Raw genomic sequence first — 12,276 nt, forward strand, 5'->3', positions numbered from 1 at the left:
TTCATTTCTGGATGCTTTAACTAGTTATCCTTTGGGCTGTGACAATGGGGCGGAGTGAGCCGCCGTTCATTTACGATCCCCCATCACGACAAACGCCCGTCTCTCCAACCAAGCCATTCAACCCCAAGGCACATACCCAGGCATCTTGGGCTCCGCGCGAACCGAAGGCAAAGAAAAATGGCCCGCTGGTCAATTTTAACCAACACCCAGATTCTGTGTGTAACTAGTCTACGGCGATCCGTGGATTCTCAACACTGACCGTTCGAATAACAGTTCGGATTGATCGCGGGCGGTAGGGGCAACATCAAATTAATGAGCCCTCGAACAAAGCAGAGGGTAAAATACGCCAGGTGGTCACAACTAGCATTGAGAGTTTTGACCCTAATTGGAGCTCTCGGGATACTATTCTGTGTTATTTGCATCAAGGGGACAACACTGACCCTTGCATGGATGATACGCGTCCCAGTAAGCCCAAAGAGAATTCGAGGTGACTAGAACGGAGACTTATTCAATATTAGCCTTGCGTAACGATCCTCCATACTATCTACGGTATTTACCATCTCTTTCGATCCGCGACCGCGCGAACTCCCGCCTCATCGGCAAGCTACATGTTGTTTGCATCGGTGCTGGACGCCGGACTGATCCCATTGTATGCTTTTACCAGCATCGTCTCAAACGTGGAGTACGAAACCAAGTCTTACGGTTGGGAGACTCTCTTTGGAAACGAAGGAGTAAGGGAGGCGATCATCCACGCGACTTTTCTTGCCGCTTCAACTGTGGGCGGGCTTCATTTAATCTCACTAGGTTTGGACCTTTATTTAGCCATTGTCTTCCGACAGATATCAAAGCTTCCACCGGATATGAATCCCTTAGAGGATAACCTCACGTCTCGAGGACAAAAGCGAAATAAGTCAGAAATCGCAGAAAAGCATTTGAGCCAGAGCACAACGGGCTCCGCCGAGGCCAATCGCGAATCACTCGCTCAGGAGCCATTGATACCTACCCGGACAGTGCCTTTCATGCACACTAGGGCCGATTCATCAAGCACGCTTTCTGGAAGTGACCTTCGAGGAACAGACAGCCCCCGGACATCATATTACTCAGCGCAATCCTTCAGGTATTCGCGATCGGATCTTCCGAGCCAGCAGACTTTTCATTATGAACAGGCGAACAAGTCAAAAGTGGAGATTGCGCGTACTCCGGCGCAGCGGCGTGGTACCACTCCATCCAGGCCCCAGTCTATGGTCAGAGATGCTCCTCCTGTCTCCGATCAGTCAAATTTGACTGCCCTGGATGCGAGACAGCGCGACCCCAGCGGTGTTTCCGCCTTATCGGATGAGAATTGGTGCATCTATCCATCTTCACCTCCATCACCTGAACTATGCCCCGATGATTCTGCAGCTAGACCGTTGTCTTTACCCAACGGAGGAGATACTCCTATGATACCGGGTATTGATGACGAGAAATGGGATAATTCTAGTTTCCTTGACAGCCTTCAGTGTCGGAGTGACACCGTAGTGCAGCATCGAGGTGATTACACAGCCATTGACGACTGCGATAACGATGAAATTATATACGGTAATCAGCATGCCGAAAACTCGTACGTCCCCGAACGTGACTTGGGAGACCATCAGGTCGTGTTGGCGCAAGATGAGAACAACGACTATAAGCACCAGCCGCTCCTGAATCCACTGGAAATGAATCCGCCAACTCCCCGGCCGACTGAACAGTGGTCAGTCAGCTCACGTCATTCAAAGGGTAGCTTACGTCGTGTTGCACTGGCAGATGTGCCAAACCCACCTTCTGACAGTGGCAGGCCAACGCCCGTCAAGAGTGCCAAGTTCAGGTCCTATGGCAAACTAGACCAAGGCAAAATTTCTCCCGCACAGCGTGTAGGAAGCCTTCGTGGTAAAGACTTGAAAGTCATAACCCCAAATATCACTGACAAAAAGAAATCACGATGGAGGCGCATGACGGGCAACTACGAAGCGGTTAATGACAAAGATCACGATAGTGATAGTGATAGGAATGATAGCCTATCAGATCAAGAGAATCGCGACCGTACGGGTCGTGTCGTCAGTAACACCGGAATTGATTTGGGGCTAGGACTTGGCTCTAAACCTGCAGGGTATGGAAGTTACATTGCAGGCCTGGGTGTGGGAAGAAGGCGTGAAGTCAGTGGAAAAATGGCAGAAGAGGGGCGAGGAAGTCGTTTGGCTCCCGAGGATGATGACTATGAAGGAAAGGGGAAGAGACTATCAAAGACAGGCGAATATCGAGCTGCGGGATGGGCTCGATTCAGGGGTCTTTGAAGGTCTGGATATCCGCAATCTCGACTGGGCTAGGACTGGATTCCTTTGTGTTGGAGTGATTTCGGATCCGGTGTTTATATCCTGGGAATTTCTGATATTTATGCTGCCATGAATGTATGTTAAGGATGCTATAGTTACTGCCCAGTTGTATTTTGATATCACCGAAATGCCATTGTCTGTGTTGCTGAGTCAGGTGGTTCCTTGGACTTCACATCTTGTTTGGATTTAAACATTGACGTCTTGCCACTCCACACAGCGCGTAACCTCGGGGGTCATCTTGCCTTACCATCATTTGATGTGTTGATTGGTGACTTTGATCAATGCTTCAGCTATGAATTTCCTTTTTTTTCCTCATCGTGACCACTGGCTTGCACAGGGAGACATTCAGTTGTTCCCAGCACAGGTGCATCCTGTAGATTGTTCATTCGGGCGTCTCCGTTAGGAAGGGCCTCTGTCAGCTCGGCTTGGCTGGTTAATTACACCTGGGCTACTTCTTGCGTTTGGAAATTTGTTCCTTTTCCTACTATCATCGATGGGCCCATCGATGGCGCTGTCCGACCGGTCTCAAACCGGTTGGGCAATAAAATTTTAGTAGTATGAAGGCTGATTGCCTTTTAACTGCTAATTTTTCACCATCTGTAGCTTCAAAAAGAGAAATATTGACTCTCAGCTCAGTTGGCATTAATCCCGTTTCTTCCAATCACTTTTGTCCACAAAGTGTTCACTGAAAGTCTTCTTAAGGAGAGATGCCTCCCTATTCCTTTATGAGTTCGATATCTTCATAAAAACCGTGTGGCATTCACTTAAATGGATATTTCCTTATGACTCTCTCGGCATTCTCATCAGTTGATATATCTTCACCAACCCAAAGTTAGAAACTCGCTTAATCTGCCCCCGTTTCTTCAAGCATAAATCTCTTGCCTCGAATTCCATTCCCCTTGTTTCTCTCTCTTACCTTCAAACAATTTAATCTTTGGCCAATCATGGATATCAAAGCTTTCAAGGTGCCCCCTATCAGTGTGGTGCAGAAAAAGCCACTTACGTGCTACTATTGGAAGAATAGCAAATGCAAGTTCAAGGACAGCGAATGTCGCTTTATGCATGAGAATACTGGGAAGGTCGCTTCGGTTCCAAAAAGCAATAGCACATCCGGTGAGTGTGACCCTACCAGTTTCGAGCACTTTTGATGACTTATGGATTGACATGAGCTTTCTTTAATAGCTGAACCAAAATTAAGAGATACTACCGCCAGCACCTCTGAAAACGACGATCTTATCTCACTTTTCTCCTATAATGGTTCGCCGGGGCCTAAGGTATCACATCGTTCTCGACTTCTAGATGGGAGTTAAGGGTCGAAACTGATATAACTTCGTTTTTAGTTGGAGGAACCTCTCAAAACGGATATTAGCTGCGACACTATCCAAAATAGCCTACTTAGACCCCGTGTGGCTCGAATCTCGGCGTGGTTGATAATTCGTGCTATCCGTGAAAATCAAGATTATGACTCTATTAAAAGTTTGCTTACCGCCAACTCATTTTCAGAAGTGAAGGAAGTCTTGATTACGAACGAAGATGCGTATTCTACTATATATGCCGCCATTTACGCAAACAGACCAGAGGTTGTGAAGCTTCTTATCGACTATGGCGCGAACCCGAATGCAACGGATAAGGCTACCAGTATCCCGCTCCTAGCATACGCCATTCTTAACCCAAGTATTACCGCTACAGAGATCGTTCGGGTTCTCCTATGTCTCGGTGCTAATCCACATGCTATTCCTTCTCATATGTGGGAAAGCATGCATGATCATCACGAAAAGCCACAGAATGGCCCCAACTCACGGGCTCTTTGGTGTGACGAGGAGAATCAATCGCTATTGAAAAATAGCCTTAACATTTCTATGAAATATTATCTTCTTCAGGCTTCGAAAAACGACTTATCTACTTCCTTCCAGCGCAAAGGGGCGCGACACCTTTCCCCTTCTATCGTCGGCCAGAACTATGCTATCAAGCGCACTAAAGATTGCCTTACAGCTCATCGCATCTACAAAGGTAATGCCCCCCTCGTGATGGCGTTTGTTGGACTTCCCGGACATGGAAAAAGGACTTTGGCTCGGACCCTTGGGAACTTCCAAGAAATGTCTCCGCTTAATACAACTGGTCAACTTGTCCCAGGAGATAACAACGGACCGCTAGCGCCCAAGTCGAACAAGGGCGGCCTGGACGTCGTGTTCATCGATGGAGATAATGTTGACCACTCCTGGTTAAAAATGTTGCTTAATGGGGTTATTAGTGGTGAGTCCTCGGATACTCTAAATATTTGTCTGGTATAGTACTGCAATGCTAATCTGGAATAGCTACACACCGGGACGCCGAAACCTGCAAAACGGCTCGCACAAAGGTCGTTTACATTCTCTCTCTGACCCAGAGCGAAGAGTCAGCTTCTCGTGCCTATGCCAATAAATTAATCTCCAGCGGTTGTGACCAAAAGGATGCTAGATTCCTTTATAGGATGGAAAATGAAGTAGAATCTCAATTAAGAACGGAACTTATCCAGACTTACGGTGTACGTACAGTTATCAAAAGGGTTTCACTTGATACTTGAGCGCGGATTGGTTTGTTTAGTGGCTAATCGTCGTTTAACAGGCATCGATCGCTGGCCGTATTCAACATATTATTCCGTTCGTTCCATTCACGCCACTTGAGTCTTCAGTGCTTGCACACCGATTCTTGATCGAAGGACTTCATAGTATGTTTTGCGATTATACTCGTCGCGACTATCCTAACTCAAGACAACTCCATCGCATAGAGCTTCGTGCCAGCGACGATGTTTACCGTTACTTAGGAGCCCCTTCCAATGGGTATGGAGCTCGCTTTATCGAGCAGAAAGTAACATCGAAGGTTGTCTTACCAATTGTGCAACAGTACTTAGAAAAGCTCCATCGAGATGTCAACAGCTTTAAGGGGCTAATTACTATCAAAACAACTTGGAAAAAGAGCGAATCTGATAATCTCGAGACTATTGTGTTTGGCGGCGAAATGAAAGCTGCCATAGCCGTTGATGTTGAATAAGCGGCTATAACCTATAACTACTTCCCACCTGGCGCGTCTATAGCGGGACCCTTTTCAATGTGCGAACCTCGAATAGAAATGATTTTAATTACTTGCCAAACCCATTAGACCTATTGGTTAGATTTAACAGTTTGGACTTATTATTACAGATATGGCATGAACTATTCTCTAGGGAAAGATAAATACTTCATAAGCCTGGACGAATCCAATTCGACTTCGTACGAATAGTCGGGGAAACGACAAGGAGTATGAAACCTATATATACCTTTTAGCCGACAATAGAAAGCCATCATTGTCAAAAGCCTACCCGATTCCAAGGAGGATGGTTTGAAGTAAAGAACGGCAGGGTATAAAACATTTCTTTTCGAAAAATTCTCATGAGAAATCCTCCCCAGTCTCCTCAATATTATCCTTAACCCGCAAAAATATCGCCGTCTTCCATTTATCCAACTTGCTCAGCTGATCGTACTGGAATAACTTATCACTAAACGCTTCCTGGTCACCTTGCTCCACGGCTTGCGTTAAGTCTGCGAGCAGTTGGTATTCGCGGGTAGAAAGGAACGTATTGTCCAGGTCTACGTAAGATTGGAGAGCGCGGTTGGTTGCAACGAGATCCTGGTTCAATCGGTCAGCATGTAGATAGGAACGTGGAGACGGGAAAATGGATGTGAACTGCCTTACCTTTGTAGCAAGGTGGCACATTCCGGCCTTGAGAAAGTAGTCTTTTACAGACCACTTCATGAGATGGTTGTTTATGGATGACTTGGCGACTTTTTCAAAATTCTCAATTGCCTTGTAGTAATCTCCCTTTAGTGCAGCGAGATCTGCCACCTTGAGAAAGTGCTTGTTTGCGAGCCTGCAACATGGAAGTTAGCCTGTACAAACCGGCATTCTAGAGCTCGACCGGAAAACTCACGCTTCAGCATTGTCACCCTCAAACCACTCAGCCGCCTTCTCATACGCCTCCATGGCTCTTGTTTCATCACCGATCTCGACCTCGTATACCTCAGCCAAATTTTGTTGATGCGTCGCCGCCCGTCTGAAGTTTCCTTTTGATATATAGTGCGAAATAGCGCTCTGCAAAACGCGAGCTGCATCTTCGGGATCGGTCTTCCTGTAGACCTTGAATGCTTCGGTTAAAGCATTGGCCGCGTCGTCGGGCTCGTTGAGGTTGGTGGTGTAAACAGCTGCCGCTTTTTCAAAGGCCATTCCGGCTTCCTTATCTACCCAGAGGAACACGTTGTGTTAGCCGTTGCGCTCGTACTGTGATCTGGTGTACATGGCGGGGTTAAAAGTCGCGTGGGAGACCAACTCAGCTTTTGTACTCGAAATGCATTTGCAGCTTGTGTGTATAAATCTGCAGCATTCTCATATTTTTCTGTTCTTCCGCCAAAGAAGGAGAAGCCACCTGAAGCGCCCTGGAGTGTTTTATCTGCCTATTGCTCTGGTTAGCTGGCTGCTTTGGAGCCCAGATGGTACATCGAGAGGGGAGATGTGGTTGGTATTGATACGAACTTTTTGGAGGAGGACGCGAGGATCTTGTGACGCCATGGTCAATAGTATATATGCCCCTAAACTGTCGTGATATCGCTGGAAACACACAAGATACACACCCGGGAACACCTGAGGGGGATGATGATGATAAGAGGGGAACCGATAAGTGGATGCTTGACGTTGTTCGAAACCGGGCAATAAATCCTATTTTGCCGACCGTTAGCTGAAACCTAATTTTAGCTTCGGGTTTCTTCCTCAACAAATTCCGGCGGCCCTAACCGCCCTTAGGCTTCCCCCAGCACAGCCTCTAAGCACTCGAATAGACGCCCCTAACCGGCCCTTAAGCCCCGGACCCAGCCTCCCTGATCGAGATGGGTGCCATGTGCCAACCACCAAATCTGTCACGGACGGCATAAAACACACCGTTCACCAGGAATCCATTAGACCGACAGGTCGACTAGCTGTCCATTCTCAATTGTCCGCAGGGTTGTCACGAAGCAGATACCTGCCATCAAGCAAGTTTTATCCCTAAACCCGCGCAATGCCGCCGACGGTCGTCGCCCGTTGCTCTAGAGCACATCTCTTTCGACAACATACCAGAGCATGCCAAAAGGTCTCCCAGCTCCAGACGCATGATTTTAATCTAATAATACCAATTTCTCTCCGCCAATTCTCCTCAGCCTCCTCGTCCTCATCCTCACCCTCAGATGAAACCGATCTATCTACCGTTCTCTCGACGCCCACCTGGTCCATAAAATCCCTCCTCCCAGACTTAACCGACATCCCAGATACCCCAGTATCCCGGACCCAACTCCACCACCTCCTCCGCCTCTCTGCTCTCCCTCCGCCTTCTTCTCCTTCAGAAGAAGCATCCATGCTTAAAACCCTCTCATGCCAAATCCACTTTGTCAAGCAGGTCCAGCAAGTCGATACCACCGGAGTCACGCCGCTTCGCAGTATACGAGATGAGACGGACGAGGCGCATAAGGAAAATACAATCAATATAGAACGGCTCAGAGATTCGCTGGAACGGGAAGAATTTGTGGGCCGGAATCGGAGGATTCGTCGACGTCGACCCGACAAGATGGAGCATCCCGATGAAGGATCATGGGAAGAGAAAGATGCATTGTTGAAATCTGCAAGTAAGATGATGGGCAAATTCTTTGTTGTTCAATCAAGCGAAGCAAAAGCAGAGTGATGGAAGATCCTGGGACAGTTTCTTCCTCTCCTTTTCTAAGGTGCTATTATACCCTTCTTTGTAAAATGAGGTAGCAGCAGAAAATAATGACTAGTAGATCATATTTTTTTGTCATACTATGGCTCCGTGATTTTAACCGGAGTTGCTATACATTTTTTCTTGTATCTCCCATATCATTAGAGTGGTAATAATTATCCATGCTCCCACCGAGAACATTTGAATTTTTATTCTCATGTAAAATGCAATTCCTTCCCTGTTAATCAATAGATGTCACCGTTCCGTTCGGGCTGTTCTTTTCAGGTGGTCAGGGGCGATCATATCGTAACCGGTTGCAACAGTCCGTTAGGCAATGACATTGTTGCGATCTTTAAAATTCGGGGGCGTCTCAAGAGGGTTCGGGGGTTTGTAAGGTACATCAAGCACTGGTAGATTTCAAGCTCTTCCTGGGCTCTCGGAAAATTTTCGACAATTTAAATATCAACACCAGGAAGGCTGTGGACGTGTTAGGGTCGGGGGGGTTTGTGATATGTCAGAAGGGATGCATGGATGGCAGGTGGGTGTAGAGGGTGAAATGAAATACCAGCTTGATACTGGGTAGAAGGACTTCGGGGTATGCTTCGACAAATTGAAACGCTAATTAAATATTCGTAACGGTCATGAGAATGGCTTTTGTCCGTAAACACAATGGCTATCACGGTCATTAGTATAAATTGTGTCAGCATAGCAAAGAAGATATTGTCGGTGCTCACGCAGTAGTATGGATGTGAAAGTCCATATTCCTCAAATCCTGCCGCACACCAGCAAGCTGAGCCTGAATCATCGTGTTGTTCCAATCCAGTACTCGGGTGAATAGAGCTAGGCAATAAGGCTCAAGAGAGTCAGCCATGACGATTCGCATGTATTCCCCGAGAGTTTTCAGCCTCGGATCCGCGGGCCAGGGCGATAGAGGCGCCTTTCGACGCTCATCCACGACATTAACAAACCCAGCCTCTTCTACCATCTCACGAAACCGTGCTGCTAGATTAAGTTCCTTGCCAAATTTCCTGGCCGCATCGGCTAACAGTGTCTGAAATTGAGCATATGCCGAATCCGGGGGAAGACTGTCATCATCTGTGGATGCCCATGCCTCGAAGTCAATGAGCTCTATCCACCCTCCGGGGGCCAAGTTGTCATATGCTTGTTGTAGTAAGCGTGGCCAGTCCGCTATGCTTCCTGCCAGAGTTCCAAGATGTATGTAGTCAAAAGTATGACTAAATTGCCACTCATCCTCAGCATCATCAACCTCGAATTGCAAATTTTCCGGAACGAATCCGGGCTGTATGGCGGAAAGATCGGTCGCTATGACTTCAGTATTAGGAAATTTATCAGCAAACTCAATCGCCCACTGTATATAGAGGGGGAGAGAGAGTTAGCAAACAAAAGTCACCCCTAAAGCTGAGAAGCATGGAATATTCGACCTACAATTCCTGTGCCACAGCCAATATCTAAGGCATATTTTATGTCCTTGGAAATGGGAGCACGGTAGATATCGCCGTCGTAGAGGAGCGTGTAGAGATGATGCTGCATATCCAGCCGGTCCTGTTCTTTCTCATCGTTGGGCAGCGGATATTCACCCGCGTGGTAGGCATGGTACCGTCTACCGTTCTCATACCTAGCAAATGATCCGGGCTGTCAAAAAGAATTCATCAATTGAATTATACAGAAACCTACTCGTAGTCGAAGACGCTTTCCGTTAAAGAGAAATTATCGGTGTCCTGCATTGGGAGTCGAAGAGACCATTCGGCCTCATGCGATTGAGCCAGAATTAACCGTTAGCTGTCCTTAAGAAGAAATACGAATTTGTTTCATAAGAAAGACTGCAAAAGAATTGAGAAGGAGAACTCGAATTCGCGGGTAATCCGTGTCCGACGGGGCGGCGACCATCGTTTATTAGTTACCAACCCCATGGTTTTTCCCTTGTTCTTCAAGTTGACGTACGGAGTGACTTTTTGACTTTGAGCCGTCTTGAATGTGGGGGTGTATTGTGCAAAATGGGATTTGAACGCTGGTAACTTTGGAAATAGCACATTCTGCTGCAGTCTGGTCCATGCAGGAATGGATTCCTGGATTACCGCTGATTGGCTTTAAGTATCCACGGACCACTCTGAAAATTGGGTCGTCGCACTTCCGGCTTCCTGGTCATGAGTTGGTTCGCTTTGGCCGAACCTTGTTGATAATTGCTGACACCGCCGTTGGCATGTTGATCACCCCCTTTGCCGAGTGAACGTTTAGTGTGATGTGGTTTACCACTCTGACGGGACGTGAGATCACCGAGAGTCTCCAGCAAACATTGGCGGCAACCCCCCATCCCTGCGTTTCCCAGATCCCAACAGAGCGGTGCCGTCGGTATGACATTAACCAGACAGATGCCTCCTGCTAAATAAACGGCCACGGCACGGGTATATCCACAGAGATCCAACCAAAAATTACAAAAAAACGGCTGCATAATCTGCAGCAACCAATTGTCGGTCCCCCAGACGCATTCTTTGCTGGGATTAGACTTCTCGCATTCGTCTAATTTCAATAAAGCCTAACAAAAGTCTCAATTTATTTTTATTTTTATTTTTATTTTTTGCTTCATGCGACAATGGAATGAAGAGTCGTCATTCAGAGCTCCTTGATACATCGCAGAAGTGTTTCACATAGCAAGGCATAAGCATGTGTGTGGCTTATTTCAAGGTAACATTCTGTCGGAACTTGCATCCTGAAGAATCCCGGTTCGTTGGACCACGTCACTGGGTTTCTGCAATTAAGGTCTTCGACCGGGATTCTCGTTCTGTCTCAAGCGACTAGCGCACCAAGCGTTTCTTATCTCCACCGGGAACAAAAGATACCACCACGCAGCAATGCTGCAGCACGCCCACATTTGGCTCAAGAGCGCTCCGTCGTTTCGGCTTCACATTCAAAATACGGAGTCCTTCTTGCCATGCGGCAAACCCTATTTTCCAAATCAGACTGGTTTAGGCCTGGAAAAATGCAGATCTTAGGCCAGTTTCCTGGAGCCGGCGTATCCCACGACCCATGGGTGTGGGACGTCATATCCGCCCGATTCCTTTGCAGCGGATCCCAATAACGAGGCGGCACGGATTCTTGTCTGCGAATTTAACCGCGAAACTCACGGCCTCGGGGCAGGCAAAGGGGTTCAGCCGTACTCAGTACGAGCATTGGCACTGTTACAGCGAGGCGGTCTGCAGCAATGTTTTTACTCGTTTCTTTTCATAAGCCCTCGAAACTCCACTTTCTCAATAATTGGGCAAAGCTTCGGAGAGCATTGGCGCCCTGAAATGCCAAATAATGATTGCTAACAACGATTCTATCCTCTGCTGTCGTCGCTCTCTGAGGGCGAGGAGGATGAAAGCGAAAGGAGACGTCGAAACGTGGCCGTGCCCGATGCGACGATCACGTGGGGCCGGTTGCCTGTTTGGCTGGTACGACGTAGCAATGACAAGCTGACAGCCCGTTCAAAGTCGACCCTCGTCTTCTCGCTGCCGTTGAGGCTTTCATCCATCGTCGCTGAGTTGTTTAGAGCTATAGCTCGCCTCAAAGCGAAGATCGATCATGGCCACCCAGAACCCTTGGAGGGGTGGGCCCCGTGCCACGGCTCAGGAGGAAGCACAGCCTATGAAGGCCGAAGAAGATCTGAATCAAGTCCTCAGTACATCTCAGCGGAGAGAACTCATTGCTCTAGTCAAGTGCATAATGGATGAAATGCAGGAAATCCTTTGCCATCCTTCAGAACACTACATAGATCCGACCCCTGATGCCCCTGACCGCTCAAACGCTCAGAATCCGGAAGCCTTGCCTCCTCGGCAGGAGACGCAGCAGCTGCAGTCGTCGCGCGCCGGCACGTCAATAAGTAAGGCACAGGTAAAAATAGAGCTTGAGGCATTCGATTATTTCAAATCCTGGAAGCAATCAGTTCTGGGCCGTCTAGGAGAAGCAATTGAAACAAGCGGATCTCCAGAGAAACAGCCTCCAAGACCGATGGATCCAATCGAGCCCGAACCCGCTCCTGTGGATCCTAAGGATCGTGCATCCATTTCTAATCGGACCGAATATCCTGATCCGTTCAATCCTCATCTGAAAAAGCTACCAATGGAAACCAGATTACTCATTACAAATTCCTTTCTTCTCCTCCTGTTGAGCCTGAAATCCTATAACGCT

The 12,276-nt window shown here is 47.7% G+C and overlaps 5 protein-coding genes across 5 annotated transcripts; 3 read left to right on the forward strand and 2 right to left on the reverse strand.

Annotated features, from left to right (window-relative positions):
• Window positions 1–13: 13 nt before the first annotated feature.
• On the forward strand, window positions 14–2,501 carry D8B26_000362 (uncharacterized protein). Its single transcript, XM_003067463.2, has 3 exons — window positions 14–215; window positions 274–465; window positions 519–2,501. Exons 1-3 carry the CDS (start codon window positions 45–47, stop codon window positions 2,310–2,312), a joined length of 2,157 nt encoding a protein of 718 aa, XP_003067509.2. The 5' UTR covers window positions 14–44; the 3' UTR covers window positions 2,313–2,501.
• A 794-nt stretch (window positions 2,502–3,295) lies between these two features.
• Window positions 3,296–5,381, forward strand: D8B26_000363 (uncharacterized protein; the record flags this gene model as incomplete). Its single annotated transcript, XM_003067462.2, has 5 exons — window positions 3,296–3,464; window positions 3,534–3,625; window positions 3,692–4,604; window positions 4,667–4,875; window positions 4,956–5,381. The coding sequence occupies 5 exons, from the start codon at window positions 3,296–3,298 to the stop codon at window positions 5,379–5,381; spliced, it is 1,809 nt and encodes a 602-aa protein (XP_003067508.2).
• Window positions 5,382–5,514: 133 nt separating this feature from the next.
• SEC17 (vesicular-fusion protein S17) lies at window positions 5,515–7,013 on the reverse strand. The gene is made up of 5 exons (XM_003067461.2): window positions 6,897–7,013; window positions 6,694–6,817; window positions 6,298–6,604; window positions 6,063–6,237; window positions 5,515–5,996 (listed from the first exon to the last, which is right to left on the reverse strand). Exons 1-5 carry the CDS (start codon window positions 6,930–6,932, stop codon window positions 5,757–5,759), a joined length of 882 nt encoding a protein of 293 aa, XP_003067507.1. The 5' UTR covers window positions 6,933–7,013; the 3' UTR covers window positions 5,515–5,756.
• Window positions 7,014–7,416: 403 nt separating this feature from the next.
• D8B26_000365 (uncharacterized protein) lies at window positions 7,417–8,154 on the forward strand (the record flags this gene model as incomplete). The annotated part of the gene is made up of 1 exon (XM_066123203.1): window positions 7,417–8,154. The coding sequence occupies one exon, from the start codon at window positions 7,417–7,419 to the stop codon at window positions 8,071–8,073; it is 657 nt and encodes a 218-aa protein (XP_065979277.1). The 3' UTR covers window positions 8,074–8,154.
• A 52-nt stretch (window positions 8,155–8,206) lies between these two features.
• On the reverse strand, window positions 8,207–9,896 carry D8B26_000366 (uncharacterized protein). Its single transcript, XM_003067460.2, has 4 exons — window positions 9,784–9,896; window positions 9,535–9,724; window positions 8,823–9,457; window positions 8,207–8,761 (listed from the first exon to the last, which is right to left on the reverse strand). Exons 1-4 carry the CDS (start codon window positions 9,831–9,833, stop codon window positions 8,728–8,730), a joined length of 909 nt encoding a protein of 302 aa, XP_003067506.1. The 5' UTR covers window positions 9,834–9,896; the 3' UTR covers window positions 8,207–8,727.
• Window positions 9,897–12,276: the final 2,380 nt, after the last annotated feature.

Source organism: Coccidioides posadasii, chromosome 1 (genome assembly GCF_018416015.2).
Source record: "Coccidioides posadasii str. Silveira chromosome 1, complete sequence".
Lineage (NCBI taxonomy): Eukaryota > Fungi > Ascomycota > Eurotiomycetes > Onygenales > Onygenaceae > Coccidioides > Coccidioides posadasii.